The sequence below is a fragment of the Eucyclogobius newberryi genome, unplaced genomic scaffold, assembly GCF_026437365.1.
Source record: "Eucyclogobius newberryi isolate DKJ021-1_F unplaced genomic scaffold, fEucNew1.0.hap1 SCAF_10, whole genome shotgun sequence".
Lineage (NCBI taxonomy): Eukaryota > Metazoa > Chordata > Actinopteri > Gobiiformes > Gobiidae > Eucyclogobius > Eucyclogobius newberryi.
The window spans coordinates 28,109,174-28,129,812 of NW_027315724.1; the positions used below are offsets into that span (position 1 = coordinate 28,109,174).

Genomic DNA, 20,639 nt, shown 5'->3' on the forward strand with positions numbered 1-20,639 from the left:
ATTCAAAGATGAAGGCTGTGAAAGGTCAGTACCAGGCCAAGTATGGATAGATACTCAATTTCCAGCCCTCAACCAAGAAAACAACTCAAAAATGCATAGGTTTTTCCCTGGTTCATTCCACACTGCAGCAATATCTCCGCGTGCCTTATGTTTATATATACAACAAGTCCAATCTCACACACACATATTTGCATTTCAGGAATCATATGCCATGCCACACATTATCGAAGTTTACCTAGATATCTGGCACTTGTTATTCAAGTCGGTGCCAGCTCAGATCTTCCTAATCACTTTGACAAACATTACATCTCCTCTGTGCCTTAAATCAAAGCTGGATACTGTGGTTCCATAGAAGTTAATCTGGATATATCAACCACTGTCGACTCAGGGATAGGAAATCCATATATTTCTGTGTGTGCTGTTTGCATATAGGTGTTGTGTGTCCCGAGCTAACATTAACCTAGGAACAATGCCAGATATGGGAAATAGAAAGAATCAGACAGTTTTGGTCGAATCAACCTAAAATGAAAGCTGAGATGTATAATCTTTCAATATGTAAAAAGGATTAATGCTTTATCGCTGGTTTTATATCAGTCTGTGGTCTATTTTAGCCCAAAACAGATTTGCACAGTATTGTATTGTATTGTATTGTAAGCTTAAAATACTATACTCTAAAGCACCATACTCCTTTAGACATAATATCTCTCATGACATGGGGATGACTTTCATTATGCATGGGAGTGGTGGCACTGGCTGTTCTGTAGAGTGTTACTGCCATCTAGTGGGAATATGGAGTACTGAGATGTTTTGTCCACCGAAAGAAGTGGAATTATTTAGGTCAATTTGGTGAACGAGTTATCAACACCCACACAAGACATTGAACAGGGCTGGAGACGCATATAAACTGTCCAAAAACTGGATGCATTTTATAAAACAAATCCTGAAACCGAACTACTGATCCTGAGCGGGCTTGTTGCTCTTGTCAACCTTCCCTAAAATGTTGCCAACATTAGTGACCTGTAGCAAGTTAATTTATGCCTTTATTCGTCAACATTGTTATGTGCAACATAGGGTCAGCTAAGGTTCAGTCATCACAGGACTGTCAGGCCAGGCATTTGAAGCAGTAGCCTTCCTGTTATGATTTGGCCTGTTATGATTTATTGTTTGTACAGCTGTGGAGTTTTGGTGAAAAGTATGATTATTCTATGTTTTAATGTAGTACTTTACATTTAGGGGATTTATTAACATTGTTATTATCTTTTATCTTCTTGATTCTGAGAGAACGTTTACATTTTATATAAATATGTAGTATAATTCAAGTAGCACCAACAATTTTTATGCTTATGCTAGTTTTATTAAGACCGTCTTAGTTTTAGAAGCCAATGGCTAAACCATCATGATTTTTATTGAGAGGTAGTTTCATAATACAAAAAAAAAAAAAATTAAAATTGCAGAATGCTTTATTCAATAAGCATTACTGAATAACGATGTGATAACATTAAATAGATTTAATTTTCAATTTGCAGTGCTTTTACACAATTGTGTAATGTGTCATTGAGCTATCTATTACATATAAGGCCTATGAAGACGTTGGCAATAAAGACCAGCTTTATTTACATTGTATTAAACATTCAGTTCTGTACAAACATTTATCTGTCTAACATGACATGTCATTAAAACAAATAATTTACTACACGGCTCTTTCTTGTCAAGTACATTATAGGCTATTTAGAGCATAATTTTATAGCAGTAACTAAAGAAAGCCAACTCTCATGTTGCTTGCATCAAACATCAAATGTTTTTTTCTGCTTAGGTAGAAAGGCGATATGTTGAAATCCAGCTCGATAAATGAAATATGAAATAGTCTTCATAGTCTCATAGAGATGAATAATTAGGCCTGCTGAAGGCCCCACTTATATCATAAGTGACCTGAGGTATAGAGCAGTCAGTGAAGAAGTTTGGGAAGGCCAAAGTGCACAGTGAACTGTCCTCCATGGGCCCAGAGGTGGCATCTGTGTGACAAAAACCAGACGCCTGTGTGTTTGAGAGTTTGGGCTCAGCAGAGTACAACAGACCTCCAACTAAATGCTGAGATTCATAGGATGTTGGTTCTAGTCCTCCCATCTCCGAGTGCTCTCGAACTGGCAAAGTTTGATAAAGGTCTTGCTCAGTGACCATGCCGCTATAATCCGGCCCTAGGAGCTCAAAGAAGTCCACCGGCTCTGCGTTTCCTCTGTCCAAGTCCTTAAGCATAACCCCGGCTGTGGGGCTGACACTGGAGCAGTTGGCAGGCTCTGTGAAAAAAGATGGGGGCAGGTTGCGGTGCCGGAGGGGTGGCTTTTTGGCTCTCTCGCCCCCTCTGACATCCTGCACGGGGCTGAACAGAGCTGCAAGGCTTTTGCTCTGTAAGTTGGCGTGGACCCCATCGCGTTTAGGCAGGTTTTTACTGTGCAAAGTGCTGCTGGTTTGGGCCATGGGGGGAGACCCGTTCCTTTTCACAGATGGTGATGGTTCCCCGGCGTTGCTCGGTGCGATGATCCCTGTGCACCTTTTGATCTGTTTTTGAAGATACTTTCTGTGGTTGACTTTTCTCTTCGACTTGACTGGCTTGTCCAATGCCAGTTTGATGTTGCTGGAGGCAGAGTCTATGAAGCTGAGCAGATCTCTGGTGGTTTCTTTGTAGTCTTCCTCAGTCTCCGCCTCACCCAGGATACTGCCGTCATCCAGACTTTTCTCCATATCATATTCCATCACTGAACCATGAAAGCAGAAATTAAAAAACTGCGGGTTCATGATTGCTGCCTGCACAGCCATAACTCTGTTGGACCCAGAGGTGACACTTGTGGCACGCTTTTGTTATCCACGCACCAGAAAGTTTTCTCTTCAAAGCATCTCTCGATCTCCACCTGGTCCTGATGCAGCTCATGTGCTTCCTGTAAACATCTCAGAGTAGAACTGGCCCAGCTCGAGGGAGATCTTTCATGGGGAGGGGCCAATGATGTCAGAACATCAAAGGGGAGGGGCAAAAGGGGGCCGCGGGACTTAACTCTTTGCTTGGGCCCGACCACCTGCATTTTAAGAGGGATTTGTAAGCGGCTTCCTGCTGAGCTGAGGACAATAACTTCTGTCAAAACTTCCCTGTATAGTTAAGAGTACACATAAAGCTAAAACCCTTTGATGTAATGGGAGAATATTACTGTAACAAGTCTGAATTCGATCTGGATTCATACCAATGAATATAGTATTAAACTGAATTTGTTTATATATATATATATATATATATATATATATATATATATATATATATATATATATATATATATATATATATATATATAAACTGTAAATTAATATTGTTTCAGTGTCATCGTTTTAATTTTATTATTTGCAGCCCATTTCATTATGACAACTATTGTATTACTGTCTATGTGATACTGCTATGAGCTCTCAAGGCTACAGTAATGATAAAAGGTTTTTGTGTGGGAAAATGACTGTGCCCAAACAGATGCCACTATTTGGGAGGATCTCCCCAACAGTTTACTTGTCTTAATCTGCTCATGGCAAAAGTTGATTTCTAGTGCATTCCCAGGCCAGTGGGAATTTCTACCCCGGCCTGACAACTATTATGGGCTGCCTTTGACATAAAGCCTTACAGGGTCTAAATAGCCCCTATTCTTCGGGCCGGCAGTGAAAGGGAGCTTTGTGCCAGAGATTCATTAAATTGCACCTCACAGCCCCTTCGTAAAATGGGTCTCAATAATGAACAGTCGATTTAACTAGAAAAGCTGCCGGAGCTGTTAAATTAAAGGGGAATAAAAAAGTGCAGTTCGGGCTCAGTGTGCCAGAAGAAATGTTGAACTTAAGAAATCCTGGCTATGAAGCTGCTGTTGTAAACAATAACTCGTACTCGGCCTGGGCTGGCCATGATAGATAATGTCTCCAACGGTTTCATTGTGAGATTGTCAGTGAAATGCCATTTACTGTGAAGCTAATGTAACAGTGGTGTTACAAGTTATATTATTTATGTAACGTACAATGTCAAATATTTTGTTCAAAATTGTATGAAAGGATTTTTCTGATTTGTTTCAAGAATTTTCTCATTTGTTTTATTCCTTGTTGGGCTCATTCAACATACGCTAAAAGAAAATTATTGTTTTGTTTATATTGTGTCAAACTGTTTGTTAGTTACTGAACACTAATAATAGAAAGCATAGCAATTATGAAAAAACAACTTCCTGTTTGAAAACCACAACTTGGAGCAAAAGCAGGTCTCTTTTAAACTTCTATACCGTTGTCCTGGAAGAGAGGCCAGAAACTCTTTGTGTAAAGTGTTGGGCGTCTCAAAGCGGCTTCTTAACGCCTGCCTGAAGTGATTTTGTCTGCTTCTCTTTCCTTGGCATTTGGCAAAGTGAAATCATCACAGTCACGACAGCCATGTCCCCTTCTTTCTCTAGTGGATGAGGGGCTTCGGGTTTTGTGCTGGTGGGTCATTCACATCACAGGGGCTGACGCACGGAGCCCGGAAACAACGTTCTATTGTTGCTTAAAGGGGTGAGAGGGCGCGAGGGGTTGGGGCTGTGAGGGGCAAGTTTGAGAATTTAAGGAAAAGAAAAGCACCGTTTTGAAGTTTTTGAGTTTATTTTTAAAGTATTATCTAGCTTTTGTTTTGGTTCTTGTATTTTTATTTGTATTCTTTTTAAAAGCCAGTTGTTGCTCCGTGTATATTGATGATGATTTTGAGATCTTTCAGTACAAACCAGTATCGATCAGTCTTTCACTATTCATTGATTTCAGCTTCTTATTATCAGTGACATTTTGAGGACTTTTGACCATATTAAAACACATCACTACACAGCACCTACCCATTTATCTTGGCTTGGGACTGACAAAAAGTCTACACTGGCATGTTAATCCTTTGTAATTTATCTATTAAAAAAAAGTTGTCTTCTCTTACATACTGTATATTGTTGTATATATTGGCGTATGATTTACCCCATGTGTTCTTTCAACCCTCTTTATTCATCCAAACAAGCACAAGTAGTAAGTTTGTATGCACCCTTTGAAGATGAATTGACTATTTGCTTTCTTCTGCACTAGAGACAATCATCACTAATCTGCTCACCATAGATAATTAGTAAAGACTCTAGCCCCATATTGTTTACATATTGTTAAACATTACCAGTCAACCCTCAGTAGAGAATCCCCTTATTCAGCAGCACCAATCGGCTCTGGGGGTGAGGGGTGGGGCTTGGGTGCTCTGGGTGCTCTGGGGTCTGGGGCATGCACAGGCTAATCTCTTCCTTTGCTAGTGTGTGGTCCCATTCAGTGTCCTGGGACGTACTAGAGCTTTGGGTCGAGAGAATACTAATAACACAGTTGATTGATGGCTGGTGTCACAGACTTAGAAAAGGCTGGTGAAATTAATTGCCTCTCACAGTCCTGAGAAAAGTTAAAGCAGTGCAGACTTCAACGACACTTCCTCCCCCATGTTTAGCTACATTTCCTCACAACTGATTCACTCAGGCCTGAGGTTTTTGTGTCTATTTGGGAATCAACCCACATACCAGTGTGAGACATGCTGCTTTATGCACTGTATGTGATCTTTGTTTGTGTACAATTTGACCTTATTCTAGTTAGTTTATTCTTAGTCTACTTTTAGGATAGTTTAATTAAAAAATATATAAATATACTAATGGTGAGACATTTTATCCTTTAAAGTTGTTTTGTTTGTGCCAGTCCCAACCGTGGATAGATAACCTGGTTGTGAGTTGGAAAGCATCTAGAATTTGCTGTAGTGGCAAACAAAAAGAAAGTATCTGTTTGGTAACAAATTGTCAGCTTCTTCAGTAAATAAGTTTAATTTTTTGTATCTTATATTATCTGCCTGGATGTCTCAAAATTGTCACTGTTTAAAACAGAAAGTAATATGTTTTTAGTAAAAAGCTTGTAATTTGAGAAATGTTTCAAATCTTATAGAGGATGCCAACATTTGAAGCTGAAAAAGCAAGACTAGGTCAATTTTAAGCTTAATTTGAATTCTTGAAGAAAATGTGACTTCTCTGTGAACTACAATGGACTTTTTCTTCGCTTTTAACCTTCCATCCACCTTTGCTCTCCCTGGGAGTTGTATTAATAATATTACTCGCAGGGGGCAACAGACTGGGTTCTATGGACTTCCCTGCTGCTCTAATTCAGAGCATTTTAATGGTGTCGAGTTAAATGAATACGAGCCAAGGAGAATCCCACAGGTCAATCCACAGGGGTAAGGTCAGCCAGCAAAGATGCAATAACCTCCCACCACTTACTTTATTGGCCTCCTCCGATTGGCTTTTTATTAAATCTCAAACATGCATTTGTTCTGCCAGACGTCCAAAGTGGTAAAAAACAGCTTTAGTCTGTGCAAGGTGTGACAGACTGACCTGAGTCTATGATTAAAACACAAAACAAATTCAATATATTTTCAAAAAGCTTTATTGGAAAAGGTAATTAATGACAACTCATTGTGGGAAAGACATTATTTTCGTCTGTAGTAGAAAAAACAAGTTTGAGTGAACAATAATTTGAGGTAGAGACACATTTTGCATAATTTTGTCAGATCTATATATATATATTGCCAAAAACACACATAGGCACAATATTTTACATTCTATTTTCAAACTATTTAATCTTTGGGTCACAGAAAAAGCTTTTAGTTTGTATCACATAAAACAGGACTACATTTTGTGTAGCATCCTGCGTGAAACCAAGGTAAACACTTTACATAAAAAATCAAACAAATGTGCTGTTGAATGCAAAAAGCAGAACACCCTTTACCTAGATACTGTATATTGATTGAATGGCTAATGGGTAAAATCTGATTCTGAAGCACTTTAAAACGGCAACGCGAGAATACCTTTGTAAGCAAGGAATACAAATTTGTAGAATTTTTAAAAAGAACTTAGTCTTTGGCTAAAGCAGAACACTGTGCCATTATAAAAAGTACAAAAAACATCATTGGCATCATGAGCTGTTTCCCATGATGCTTTGTGCTGTTAGAGTCTAGAGGTTAAGTGGGAACGGCGAGCTCTTTTCGCCTGCCTGATCCACTCTTTAAAGTACCTGATCTCTAAAGCCCGGGCCGCTCTCACCGCGGGAGGGTCGAGATCGTCGCTATAGCGCAGGTCCAAGTGGTGCGCTCCATCAGGAATCAGAATGGACACCAGAGACTCCGAGATGCTGTGAGTCACTCCTCCAGCCGACCACGGGTCCAGGTCTCCATTACTGTTGTACAAGAAAACACAAGCAAATCGTGTGAAAAAAATGTGGTGGACGAAGAATTACCGGGTACTTATTACTTCATGAATAGTTATTACTCTCTTTCTGAAACCGGCCAACATTGCAGGGTTGTTTTTTACTGTCGATGTGGCAGTTGTCGCTCACCTGAAAATGATGTTGCTGTGGGCGCTGATGTCTTTGCCCCCGTAGACAACTTCTGCCCAGTCCGCGCGGGGCTGCACACCAAACATGGCTTTACATTCATCCGAAAAGGCCTGGAAGTCCCACTCCTCTGGTTCAAACATGTCATTCACTCCATCAGTGCACATGGGCATCACCATCTCCGTACAGGCCTAGAGGTGACAGGAGGAGGGTCAGGCCGGGGGCAACCATAACATATACACACCTTGTATATATAGACACAGTCGCTCAAAAATACAGACAGAATGTATCTATATCAAGTGTATTGTAAAATAAACTGTGACAAAAATGCAAAAAAAGCAGATTTTGTTTTATTTTCCATTAATAATTCAAAAAATATAAAAATCCTGGGTCCTTAGTAACATACCTGATAGAACCATCCCAGAACGCCGAGGTTGCCAGTGGCGGTTTGAGAGATGTTGAGACAGGAGCTGCCTCCGGTGTAGTTATAGTAAACCTTAGCTGCTTGAGACACACCTTTCAGCAGAAGTTTGTCTGATGCCATGGAGTCCATGTTGAGTGACTTGCACACAACCTTCAACATGGTCAAAGGAAACACAAACAAAGAGATTACACATTTAAACTTGTGTTTTACAAATTACAATCATTAAATGACAAATTAATGGTTAGTAATAACATCAGTCTAACAGTTGGGCTTATTCATTTTTAACACTAGGACTCCCAGAATTCTGAAACTACTAGAAATCCCAGAGCAGTCATTTTGACCTCTCCCATTAAATCCAATATAATTCTGAGGGGAGTAACTGCCATAGGATGTTGGTTGCCTGAAATACATTGAAATGAATGGAGTAGTCAAAATTTGCATCTTTTGTTTTTTTTTTTAAAAAGGAAGAAAAAAAGGGGGGGAAGGTCTAGAATAGGGTTGCAAAGGGGTGGAAAATTCAAGGACGTTTTCCCAAAGGAATTTAGCTTGGGAATTTGGGAAATTTAAAACAAAACAAAACAAAGAAATAGATCTAAATGCTTAAAAAATACACAATATTTTTTCCAGATTACTTTACTGAATGTCAATCATTGACTTTTAAACTGTATAACAGTTTCTTACTTATTTGAACCAAAAAATCTAATACTGAAACCCCAACCACACAGATCTAATTAAGTCCTAATTATCCCACTCCTCTTTATTGTCACCGTTAAATTTATGTTTGTTGAGTCCCGAAGCTGTAATTTTTTTGTTTGTGATCCTAAATACATAATCATTTGCGCTCAGATGCGACTGATCATAATCAGTTTGAGGATCTTTGAGACCCATAGTACCCGAGACACTAATAACACCATGTGACATAAACAATTAGAACACACTGCTCTACAAGGCTTAAATACCATATTACTAGTTTGCCTGGATGCCTAAAACGTTTTCCTCATCCAGCCCTAGTGGTCACATCTTTTATGCTGTTACTTTCTTGGCTCTGATGGTAAAAACTTGACAGTGTATTTGCATGAATTCAGGTTGTTATGCGTCTGTATTTTGTACATCACTCCTTGTCCAGAGACAAAGACAAGAAACGGATTAATTTCCTGTTCATTTCTAATAATGACCTTAAATTCCTGCTATTGATAACTATTATGATTTATGTTTTCAGTCTATTTATATAGTGCTTTTCCACCTTCAAGGCACTCAAAGCACTTTTACAAGGCAATGAGGGTGAAGTGTCTTGCTTAAGAACACAGCAATATTTCCTCTAGCGCCTCATTGTGGCACCTGGTGACCGGGCGGGTTCCCATCCAAGCACATCCAAGAGGCAGATAGCGCGCTGACGTTTAGGGACGGTCAAACATGGGAAAGAATCAATCTAAAAGCGATGTGCCCATTCCGGAGATGCCTGTCACGCTGGCAATGTCAAATAAATATGGGAAAGAGTGTCTGGAGTGTTTGGTTTTCCACGGACAAAGTGTATGATTCATGTCAGCAAAACTGTTAAATTGAATGAATAGAAATTAAGGTTTTGTGATTTCTGCCATGTCTTTGTGATTTTAACAATTTTTTTCCTGTTGGGTGAAGCACTTTGAATTGCCTTGTGTACGAATTGTGCTCTACAACTAAATTTGCCTTCCCTTGCCTTACTAACCAGGCCCTGTCCTCCTTAGCTTCCAAGATTTGACAGGATTGGGCATTGGCAAGAAGGTACGGCAATAGTTCTTATGGAAATGTTCCAGGTTTTGCAAACCCATTCCAGAATTAAACCACTTAATAATGTCAACAACTGTGTCAAGTCCTCACCCTTACTGCTGGCAACATACTTCCCTAGAGCCCCAGAAAGTGTTTTTCACATAAACTCTGGTGGCGCCTAATTTGCATACACAATTCAATGAGCCTGAATTTATTGCTCCGATCTTGGCCATTCACACACCCACACTGAAGTATTTGCTCCAACCTCTATCTTTTTCTTGTAGTTTCTAGTATTTTCCTTGGTGCTACATTGATTAGCCATAGATGATTTCTCCAGACTTCGACTAATATTTGAGTTTAAGCTTTGTGCGATTCTGGTGCGTGTTGTTATGGTGGCAGAGTTGGCCGTTGTTGTAAGCTTTTTGTGAGGGGTAGAAAAAGTGGGCTCTCTTGTTTGGAGGTGGGACCCTGCAGTCTGTTACCAGGGCTTTTGTGTGTCAGCCCGGGGAGGAGTTGGTGGTCGACGGATGAGGAGGGCCACAGACATGTCCGATCGAAGATTTGCAGTGCGGAAAAAAAACAAAACAGCATCACCAAAGCATCTTCTCCTCACTTTTCAGACAGGATTAGCCGTATACATTCATCTCTGCCAACAGATTTCCCTGCTTTAAGCCTTCAATAGCCCGTTCTCACCCTCACTCAGATAATCACATTAGCTTTGTCATTAAAAAAAAGGCTCCTCTTTGCACCCATTGCCTAAACCGCTTAAACCACCCATAGGGGTCGCATACATTACAGGCAGGTTGCCAAAAATCTTTAAATGGCCTTTTAGTGTTTATTTCAGCAAATACAATGCACCTGGGGCTATTCAGAGGCTAAACAAAAACATATGAAGTTAGCAGGGGCCATGCTCAATGTGGGGGACTGGTGATGTATTCAAACAGTCGGGATCAAGGTCAATAGCGCAATGTGGTTTATGCACGTGATGTACTGAGGAGGCCGAATACTCGCTCACCCTCGCGGAAACGGTCACGGAGACAAAATGTAGGGTAGAAAAATAACAAAGAAAGCAATAATTGATTAAAAAAGCGATTATGTTAAACTACTGTATTTATACGCAACCGTAAACTCAGTCGAGGTAGTAGGAAATACCGGTGGATTGATTTTCTTTGAGTTGTAACCGTTGTAACCCTGGACTACTTGGTTGTGCGGTTGTTTTGTTAAAAGATTTACTGTATATACAACCTACAAGGCCGATGTAATCCCTAATTCATCCAGGAACGGTCCATAGTAGAAAAGGTTTCAAAGCTACAGTGATTTAGATGACGTTTATAAAATTAAAGGCAAGTAATTTTAATCAGATGGAGCTGGCATGAGAAGCTGTACTTTTTTACTGCTAAGTTTAAAGTATAAATAAGAAGTGCAGTAACCTTTTCTACTGAACTAAAAAGCCATTCTCCAGCCACCCAGCGAAAGGGTGACTTGTTGCACATGATTGATTACACAAATCAACGTACTTTATATTACATTTTGGCTGTATTTGGGCTTTTCTCTAGTTCTACATTGAAATGAATTGAATTCCCACTTAACAGGAAATGAGTGGGTTAGCAGCGGTCAGAAATAAGTGTGGGCGGGGCAGAATAAGCTGGATTGTAATTGTATTGAATTAATATTTGAATCCTACTCGCAGTTTAAGTATAAGCAGACCATCGTCTTGTCCTTCAATGCTATATTTATATACCATATGTGCAAGTTTTGTGGTAGTTCAGTGTTTGTTACAGTGCTTTTGAGTGGGAGCACTGACCATTTGTATAATGGGCCCAAGAGCAATGCTGGGCCCTTTACTGCGTCTCATAGGAGAAGACCTCGGAGATGTGCTGGAGTGTGCAAATGAAAGGGAAGCTGGTACAAGCAGAGAAAAGAAAGCGGGATTACGTGTAGCTGCGCATCTAAAGAATACTTCAAACCAAACTAATAGAGCTAGATCCTTATGAATATTGATGAAGCTAATTGACAGCTGTGGTAAACTAAAGCTCCAAAGACCACAACAAACACTTGTAACACAATTGGCTCGATTATTCATTCAATCCAATTAAAGAGCGACAGTCAGGCCAAATTGGACGCCTTTAAGCGCTGAAAAACACTATTCAAAAATAAAAGTGCTCTGAATCTAGTTTGATCTCTAAATATAGCAGAGCAGCAGGCACTCAACACCATGAGGGAAAATAAATGTCATATGCCTTTAAATTATAACTCATGGGTTTCAGCTTCCTTATAGAGGCCATTTTGAACATTATTCACAGGTCAAAAGATATATTTGTTTTGAATTGCCACGCATACTACGCAATTGTTTATTTGTGTATTTTAAATTCATTTTGTTTTATGTTTAGTTCAAATCAGAATCGTTTTAGTTCCATTGTCAGTGAGCAAAATTCACAAACTAGGAATAATAATAAGAAATATAGCCGCAAGCGGCAATGATCGGCCCTCGCCACACCGCCGCCACGCCGCAAGAGGAGGGGGCGCTAACGCGCCCCAATTGTCCATTTATTACGCCTACTGCTGAATCTGTGACGCTGTCACATCTTCTCCCCTTTGTTTTACCATCAAAAAGCAATTTTATTTTGAATTCCTGGCAAAATGTGCGGCTTTGCCGCACAGACACCGTGACTCTTTGAATAAAAATGTGGATAACTTTTGATGGTCCACCCCTGAAGATGAGTCTCACCAAATTTCAGGTTAATAGGGCTAACGCCCTGGGAGGAGTTTGTGACAGTCTAAAGTGTAAACATGTTCTGGCGATTTCCCCATTGGAATAACATGGGAGGTTTTGGTCATCGCTACGGCAAAGCCATAACAATTATGACATGGGTCTCATTGACTTTTTTGATGGGGATGCCAAAATTGAGTTGTGTGTCAAATTTCATATAATTTCGCAAAACTAAACATTTAACCTGTTACCATCCACCTATTTTCGCCCTGTGCACAATGGTTGGACATACCCAAATGGCATTGCTTATTAAAAGAGGATCTTATGTTCCACATGCAAGTGTGATGCATCATTAGAAAGCTTAGGCCTTCTAGTTTCTGCAGATGTGCACATGAACACTGCCAGGGCTTCAGAACTTACACTACAGAGGCCCAAACATAAACAAAACATCCTTTTTTAGTCTCGCCTGAATATTGTTAATTTGTAATGGTCCTAAGCATGACATACTTCATTGTGTGCATATGCTGTTCACTGTACATGATGTTTATCTTGTTGACAACAACTGTGTAAAGTTTCAGATGTCTAGGAACAGGCATTTTGGTGCTGTTGACCTTTTTGTATCAAAAAGTATATTCGGAACAAGTGATCCAAATATGTGCCAACTGTGCCAAACTGTTTTATTACAATTTTAGCTCCTCTATGATCATAAAACATACATTTTGATGTTTTGTAGGCCACTAATAGCAATTATAACTGCTAAAAAAAATATATGTGAAAATGTGTAAATATGAGTTTACCCATGAATTTCCCATATAGAGGTTAAAAAAAAAAAAAATAATAATATTTTTATTTTATTTTTTTATTGGTATAACAATACATATATCTAACAAAATGCACGTCCAAAAGGCTAATAAAATCAGAAAACGTTGTGCGCAAAATCCTGCCGAGAAATCTGTCTCTTTACAGCCTTCCCGGAGCCTTACGCACGAGAATACAGAAGATTCTGTGTCAATAAGCCCTTTGTCCCGCCCCTCTTTCTAAAGCTATTCTCATTGGCTAGAATAATATGTCAATCAAACTCAGCTACGTCATTCGCACGCGGCGCTATTTAGATGTAAACAGACTAATCCATGTGCGTCGCAAGCGGCGCATTTTTTTTTGCGGAGGCTGTAGCAAACAAACCAGTGGACAGAAAAATTGGTGGATGGTCTCATTCTGTAGGTAACAGTCTGAAGAAAAGAAGGATATCCAACATTATTTTATAGGTCAAACAGGTAATTTGTTATGGACGGAGAAATGCGCCGGACAAGCGCATTCTCGTCCGACGAGAAACGAAGAAAAGTTTGTTTACTTGACAATATCTCGAAATCGGATAACTTCAGGAAAAATACAAGTGGATATTGTTTTTCAATGGTTCCTTACGGACAGACTGAGTACAAGGATGTACAGAATTAAAGCCGTTTCGTCCGTCATAAACAGCAAACAGGTAGGACATGCGTTTGTAAAAGTTGAGACTTTCTCACAAACTATTGGCAATTGCTTCTTGGGGCATATTTTTCAATGTAAATCAATGACATATTCGTTTTGATGAGAAAATAAGCTTTAAAATGATGTATGGCTTGCTGGTATTGACCACGGAAATAAAAGTGATGATGTAAGAGAATATTTGAGATATAGAAAATGTTCGCTGGCAGACAGGTGGGTGGTAACAGGTTAACCTCCATATAAAATCTGTAGGGGGCGCTGTCGCGCCAAATTAATTTGTTTCACTTCAAGTAGGTTTAGGGCAAAGAGTTTAACAACTGATTCTAATTTGACGCAATTCGGACTTTAAATTTGGGAAATTTCTGAAATTCTAGCTACAGTTTTTTTTTTTGGGGTCATTTCCTATCTCTCAATGCATTTTTGGTACATTTGGGGGCGCTGACGCGCCAATTTTTTTTATTTTAGAAAAGGGAAATAGCCAGAATGTAGAGAGGCACGATTTTAGAGGTGTGCAATTTTTTGTGACTTTTCGTCAATGTTCACTGGGTAAAAAATAGGGGGGTTGGTCCCGAGAAGAGGGGGTTGGTCCCGAGAAGAAAGAAAGAAAGAAAGAAAGAAAGAAGAAGAAGAAAGAAGAAGAATATTCCGATGCAAAAACAATGTTTCCCATTTTTCAAATATCATAAACTACCTCATGGTGTGGGTCCCTGGTCACTGACGGGTACTTTCGTTAATTTTGAGTGGGCTCCGCCCACTTTGTGTTTTTGGCCCTCTATACAGTAATAATGTTCAATTTTTGCATTATATGTTTATATGAATGGAACATGCAAGAGATGGGGAACGTATTCGTGAGCCACGCAAATGAGTGCTTTAATGTAAAGTGCTCGTTTAGTGCACACTTTTGCACGGGCTTCGCCCATTTACAATGGTAATGTTCCATTTTCTTACTACTAATTAGTATGCACGGGGCGTGCATGAGTGGAGGAGTGCGTTAGTGAGTGTTTGGAAGTGGGCGAGCGCTTCGCAGCCGTGTTTTGCACGGCCTTACGGGACTAATAGGCCTCTCGGCAGCTTGTGGCGCTCGGGCCTAATAATAATAGTACAATGCAACACAAAACTGAATACAATACAAGCATTTGAAGTTATGAAACTGTAGTAGTACAAACAATCCACTAAATACAAATTCTACTTTCTCAATTATATATTGTCTTCATCTTGATCTGGTGCAGTACCTGGATTGGCCATCGGGGAAGTGGCTGGAGAAAGTTGGCTTCATACGGATAGTCCACCATGGCCAGGTTCACCCACGTTTCCTGAAGCCAGTTTTTGAAGCTCACCACGTCCTTCTTGTTTTTGAGAGAATCGCAGAGACTAAACTCCTCTGACAGCCACTCGAGACCAGACACTTGAACAAAAAAAACATGTACAAAATGTCAGTTTAATCACCGCATTTCTAACATAGAGACACATATTCGTAGATGTTTTTTAAATAGAAAATGGTTGATGATTCTAAATATACAGAATTGCCAAACACAAGGTCTTATGCTGGTAAAATGCAGGTTTATTTTTAATCTTATTGCAGTAAATGTAGCTCTGACTTTCCAGGACATTTCAACAAATAATGCACAAGCAATCTATGCAAATGTTGGTGCAAAAAACACATTTACTTTGCAAATGTAACAGAAACAGTCTCTTTTGCTGTGCTCGGCGGTGTAAGGAGCAGGTAGAGCGTGATGTATGGGGCTCTCAGCAGAGAATTAAGTGCAGCGCCTCTCTTTCCAACCTGAGTGGAATACCAAATCTCTGAAATGGTGTGAGTTATGCGGGTTGTAAACTTTAAGGATCCGACACATTCAGTTTCTCAAGCTGTCCGCTGTGGCTCCCAGACTCAGCACTGCCTGTTCAGCAAGCTGTTAAAACCTACAACTAGTAATGATTTTTACACACTCTATTGGCCCGCTTTAATTCACTAAAAGACTGAATATTAGGAATGTGTAAATATTGGATGCGACATACCAGAGGAGGAAATATTATTTATGGCTTGCCACGATTTTCTGATGTTCACTTCACAGTTAAAGCCACTTTTGGCAAAGTCTTGAGTTACTGTTTTGTAGAAGGCTCCACATGGCACCATACCAGGGAACTGCCATATTGGAGCGGAGGCTGCCAAAGCTCTGAAACACAAAGCCAGTTCACACTTATTTTTCAAACTTGGTTGCATATGCATTACCTTGGGTACAGGCACAGCAATTAAAAATCTGAAACACCAGGCAGTTTAATATGAATATTGGCAGTTTTTGGGGGACTTTCTGTCTTCTTGTGGGTAAAAAGATGACTAAAACATTAAAAAAAAAGGTTGCAAGCAATGATTTAATTTGCTAAAAAGTACATATAGCAAAACTTCACTTACCCGACAACTATATTTGGGTATTTCATTCTAAACCAGGCCGAGAGCATCCCCCCATAGGAACCTCCGATTGCAATCACAGGACTCCGTTGGGTTCCCGGTATGATGCTTTTTAAGTTTTTAATCAGAACTGCAAAATCTGCCAGTGCCTGCTCTGAAGTCAGGTAGTTCAGATGTTTGCTGTCCTGCGAGCAAAAGAGTACAAACACATAACGCCAGGAAGCGATTTGCAGACGTATTGTAACTGAACCGCTTACACTGTACGACGCCTCTCCGAACGGCATAGATTCTCCATAGTAACGGTGTTCTGCAAAGATCAGCATGGCGCCCAACTCCTTCGCAGCCTCCCACATGAATCCCTGGAAAACTCAAAACGTGTTAAAACCCATCGCAGTTGCGGAGTTGCAAATGCCCGCTGTACTTTCCCCCCGAGACTTACTGTGTTGTTGCAGAACCAAGCGATGTCGCCTTCATTGCCAGTGTAGAACAGAACGGGACCTCCAGGTTGGTGCCAGTACTTGTCCGAGAGGAGGTAGCGCTGTTTGAAAGTTCCATCTTCGAGGAATCCAAAATGGTCGATCTGGAAAATGGAAAACGGTTTGGTGCAATTTGCTTTCCTAGTCTTCTCGCAGTGATTTGCTTGACTTTGCACATGACCCCAGTCTGCTAGAACTACTTTCTTTTCATACCAGTTTGATGGCGGGATCACTTTTCTCATATCAAAGCAGAACTTCAGTTGACACCAATATGCAGTATGATTGAGATCTATTGACTTTGCTAAAACATGTCCCAGGACTAATAATTATAGTAATAAATAGCAGACGATGTTTCAAAAGCAGTTTCATGTGGAGACTGCCACGACATTTTCAATCTGGTGGTTTGAGCAATGCTAATAATATTAGTAATAAATGCCAAAAGAAATTTAGAACGACAAGATCAAAATGCAACAAGATTATTAAATCATATTGAAATCAGGAGAAGGATTTTGTGATATTTGACACCAATCTGCAACTATGGGTTGGATCACTGATAAAGTAGCCTTATTTCTAATGTTTGACTTTATTTTTAGGATAAGGTCCAGGCACATTTATTTGCCAGGCCAAAACGTAGGAATCTACATTTACCGCTGCATTCGAAGGGTGATAAAATGTGTGTAAAACCACTGCATACAGTTTATTTAAAATACTCCCATCCCCAGGTAAGAACCACTGGGTTAGATGACATTAGACACGGGAAGAGAGCAATTATCATTATTATAATTAGCTGAAAAACAACGATTTGACTGAAAATAATGCTTAAGAAAAATGGCATAATATAAAAAGTGCAGTAACTATAGACTAATTATAAAGATCATGAATAGGCCTATATATTTAATCGTATCTAAACTCGTCTTGTCTGTTCTTCGTGCTTTGTATTGTCTTGTCTTATGATATTTGTGTCTTGTCCCACCCCCAGCACTTTCTATTGACAATTATGAATAAAAAACAATAGAATATGTCAGAATAGTCCGCTTTGCGATGTAGATACAGTGTGCTGGACCTGCTGTGATCAAAAGCTTGGCCCCGCTCCAGATTTGGGGCTGTGAGATGACAACTCTTGACGTCGGAATTTTCTGTGTAATTAGCTCCAATTTGTATGAAAAATGTTGGTGCCAGTTTAAGGGAAGCCGCATTAGTTCCACTTTAGCTGAGTTCTCGGAATGATCAAACCTCTGGGATTCTGGGGTATCTTCCCCCTTTCAACTCTGTTTCCTGTGTTCTCATGCAGACAAAAGGAAAACAAAACAACTTCACAGCGAGGACGACCCCATGAGGCTGAGGCCACGCCAGAGTTATCCAACGACTCAAACCGCTCCAGCAGCGCCTAATACTAAATGTTTTTGTTTAGTGATTTTTTTTTTTTTTCCCACTCTTCTGGCTCTCTAGCTCTTCTCAGGGGAAACAAAAGAGGCAGCAATTTTATGAGCCAATGACAGCTAAAAGATTCTGGGGCCTCAATGTGTTCATTCAGCCCTCGACTCCTTGGTGTTTGGCAGTGCTTTAAAGTGTACGAGGGCCTTGAGAACGTTTAAATGGAGGTTGGCAGAACACTGGCTCACATGTAATACCCCCTTGTCAAAAAAAACCCAACAACTACTGAATGAATGAAGAATATTGCATCTCAGCCATAGAAGTATTGGGTAAACTTGTGCAACTGATAACAACAAATGACTTCTAATTCTATGAAAATACAGAAAATTAAACATTGCAAAAAGTTGAATGAGTAACTTTTGCCCCCACTTAATATGCAGATCACAAATCTACTTTTTATAAGTTTTATAAGTAATGCAGACATTGATGACTAGTGCCCCCGTGTGGTGACTAGTAGTGGTGTCAAATTTACAGTGTTGAAAATTGATCATTTCATACTTTGATACCTTTGCATTTTGCTGTGTATGTATGTATGTGGCAATGTGTGACAAAAGCAGAATGACAAATCATAGGAGGGGTCCAGGAGTCTGCGAGAAGGATGCTATAAGACACTTCCATTCATTGTCTTGTGCAGAGAGTGTTCAGGAGGATTTCCTGTGGACATCGACTGATTAGTGGCTGTGCTCTTCCTGGCATCCGCTTTGATTGAGGGTGGAGTAAGGTTTAATGAGTTACAGAGTTTAGTAGTAGTAGTAGTAGTAGTAGTAGTAATAGTAGTAGTAGTAGTAGTAGTAGTAGTAGTAGTAGTAGTAGTAGTAGTAATAGTAGTAGTTTAGTAGTACTGTAATGGACAAAAACAATGCTTTACGTTGCTATAGCCCACTGAGGAATATGTTTATTACGCTCAATAAAAACACAGAAGCACAAATTATTGTATTTATCGGAGAGAAAACTTGATCGAACAGGATGCTGCAGTGAATTGTGAAAATCTGAAGGAGAAAAATAGGTTGACTACTGTAACCATGGCCTTAAAACTGAGCTATAATTGAATTTAAGTGCAACATTATATAAGAAACAGTTTGCATTTCAGTAGGCACACTGTACTATGCCTTTGTTTAGTCTCCCCTTCATTCAAAGCAGACCTGTGCGACTGACTTTATGGGTGAAGCTCACAAGTCAAGTCTTGCAGCTGCGCTCAGATACCACACGCAACTTGAAACATGACTCTATGAGAAGTTTTGCTTCATAGGCAGTGTAAAGCTTAAAAGAAGCCCGTGGACTTATGTTCTCTTTACATTCCCTTGGCCCTTGAAGCCCTCTGAGGCAGACAGCCAACAGGATATTACAGTAGTAGCAGCAGGAGCAGACTTTTCACTACAGGAAGTCATCTCAGATTACAATTGTCTCGCCACAGCACATAAAAAATAACTGCTTAATTAAGACAGTATAGAATTAGTGCAGGGTTGAAATCATATGGTGGGTGTGTGTCAAACAGAAGGGTATAGAGCCACACTGCCGGGATACAACCTGATACAGTCCTTGTTTTGAAGGTCTCAAGTCTTTGGCATCCAAGTCCAAGTCCAAGTCACTATGCTTTGAGCTTCAGTTTGTTTTTTTATATTTTTTTTTTTTTTTTGCAAATTGAATATCCTAAAAAAACAAACACAAACACGCAGGATAAAAAATTGAGAAGTTGAGAGTGTATCAACGCGTTATTACCATGTATCTATTATATTACGGTTATTACCACAAATAGACATGACAGGGAGACATGTTCCAGTCTGTCAAATTAAGCACTGCACTTATGAACTCACAAGGCTCCAAATCAAGTCCAAACAGAGTCCAAAAAGTCTAATTCAATCAAAAATAGTGGCTCCAAATGAATAGTGAGTCACGAGATGTAAGTCCACACCTCTGTCATGTCAACACAATAAACACAAACAATGCAATAGTAAAGACTAATATATGCCTAAAATAAGTCTGCACTCACCTTTTGATCAATGTACAATGTTTTATAGCTTATTGGGCTCTCTCTCGTGCGGGTCAGTCCTCCAAACCGCGTGAAAAGTTTGGATTTGAGGGCGATCGCGTGTGGAGATCCAACACAGAGCGTCAAGATACAAACGTATGTCACGAAACCGTCCGAACGCGCAAAAGCCCCGGTCCTCATTGCGGCCGCGTGCGTGCGTCTGTCCGGTGTAACGGCAAATGGATGGACCGCGCGGGGTTTATGTTCTACTCATGACAGCGCGTCTCGTGAGCTCCGCGGGACGATGACACCGGTCGGTCCCGTCCCGTCCAGAAGAGGAAATGAGAGGTAAGATATTGTCAGCTCAGCAAATCCGCGGTGGTGTTGACAGCACGTGATCCCGACAGACGCAGACGCTCTTCCTCCTGACTGAGAATATAAGCTCATAAACGCCTTATTTGACATACAAAGTCTACTCTTTTTAAGCCGAGCGGAGCCGGCAGCAGACTGTGTCTTGTTGTAAATACACGCGCAGGGGCTGATGGGAGTTGCAGTTCTGTACGAGGAAGTAG

The 20,639-nt window shown here is 40.1% G+C and overlaps 2 protein-coding genes across 2 annotated transcripts; both read right to left on the minus strand.

Moving 5' to 3' along the window:
- Nucleotides 1-1,645: 1,645 nt before the first annotated feature.
- Nucleotides 1,646-2,968, minus strand: fam181b (family with sequence similarity 181 member B). The gene has a single exon (XM_072453182.1). It carries the CDS (start codon nucleotides 2,812-2,814, stop codon nucleotides 1,876-1,878), a length of 939 nt encoding a protein of 312 aa, XP_072309283.1. The 5' UTR covers nucleotides 2,815-2,968; the 3' UTR covers nucleotides 1,646-1,875.
- A 3,494-nt stretch (nucleotides 2,969-6,462) lies between these two features.
- On the minus strand, nucleotides 6,463-20,295 carry prcp (prolylcarboxypeptidase (angiotensinase C)). Its single transcript, XM_072453388.1, has 9 exons — nucleotides 20,089-20,295; nucleotides 16,628-16,768; nucleotides 16,446-16,547; nucleotides 16,192-16,373; nucleotides 15,798-15,955; nucleotides 15,014-15,186; nucleotides 7,823-7,990; nucleotides 7,420-7,607; nucleotides 6,463-7,260 (listed from the first exon to the last, which is right to left on the minus strand). The coding sequence occupies exons 1-9, from the start codon at nucleotides 20,266-20,268 to the stop codon at nucleotides 7,032-7,034; spliced, it is 1,521 nt and encodes a 506-aa protein (XP_072309489.1). The 5' UTR covers nucleotides 20,269-20,295; the 3' UTR covers nucleotides 6,463-7,031.
- Between the last annotated feature and the right edge of the window lie 344 nt (nucleotides 20,296-20,639).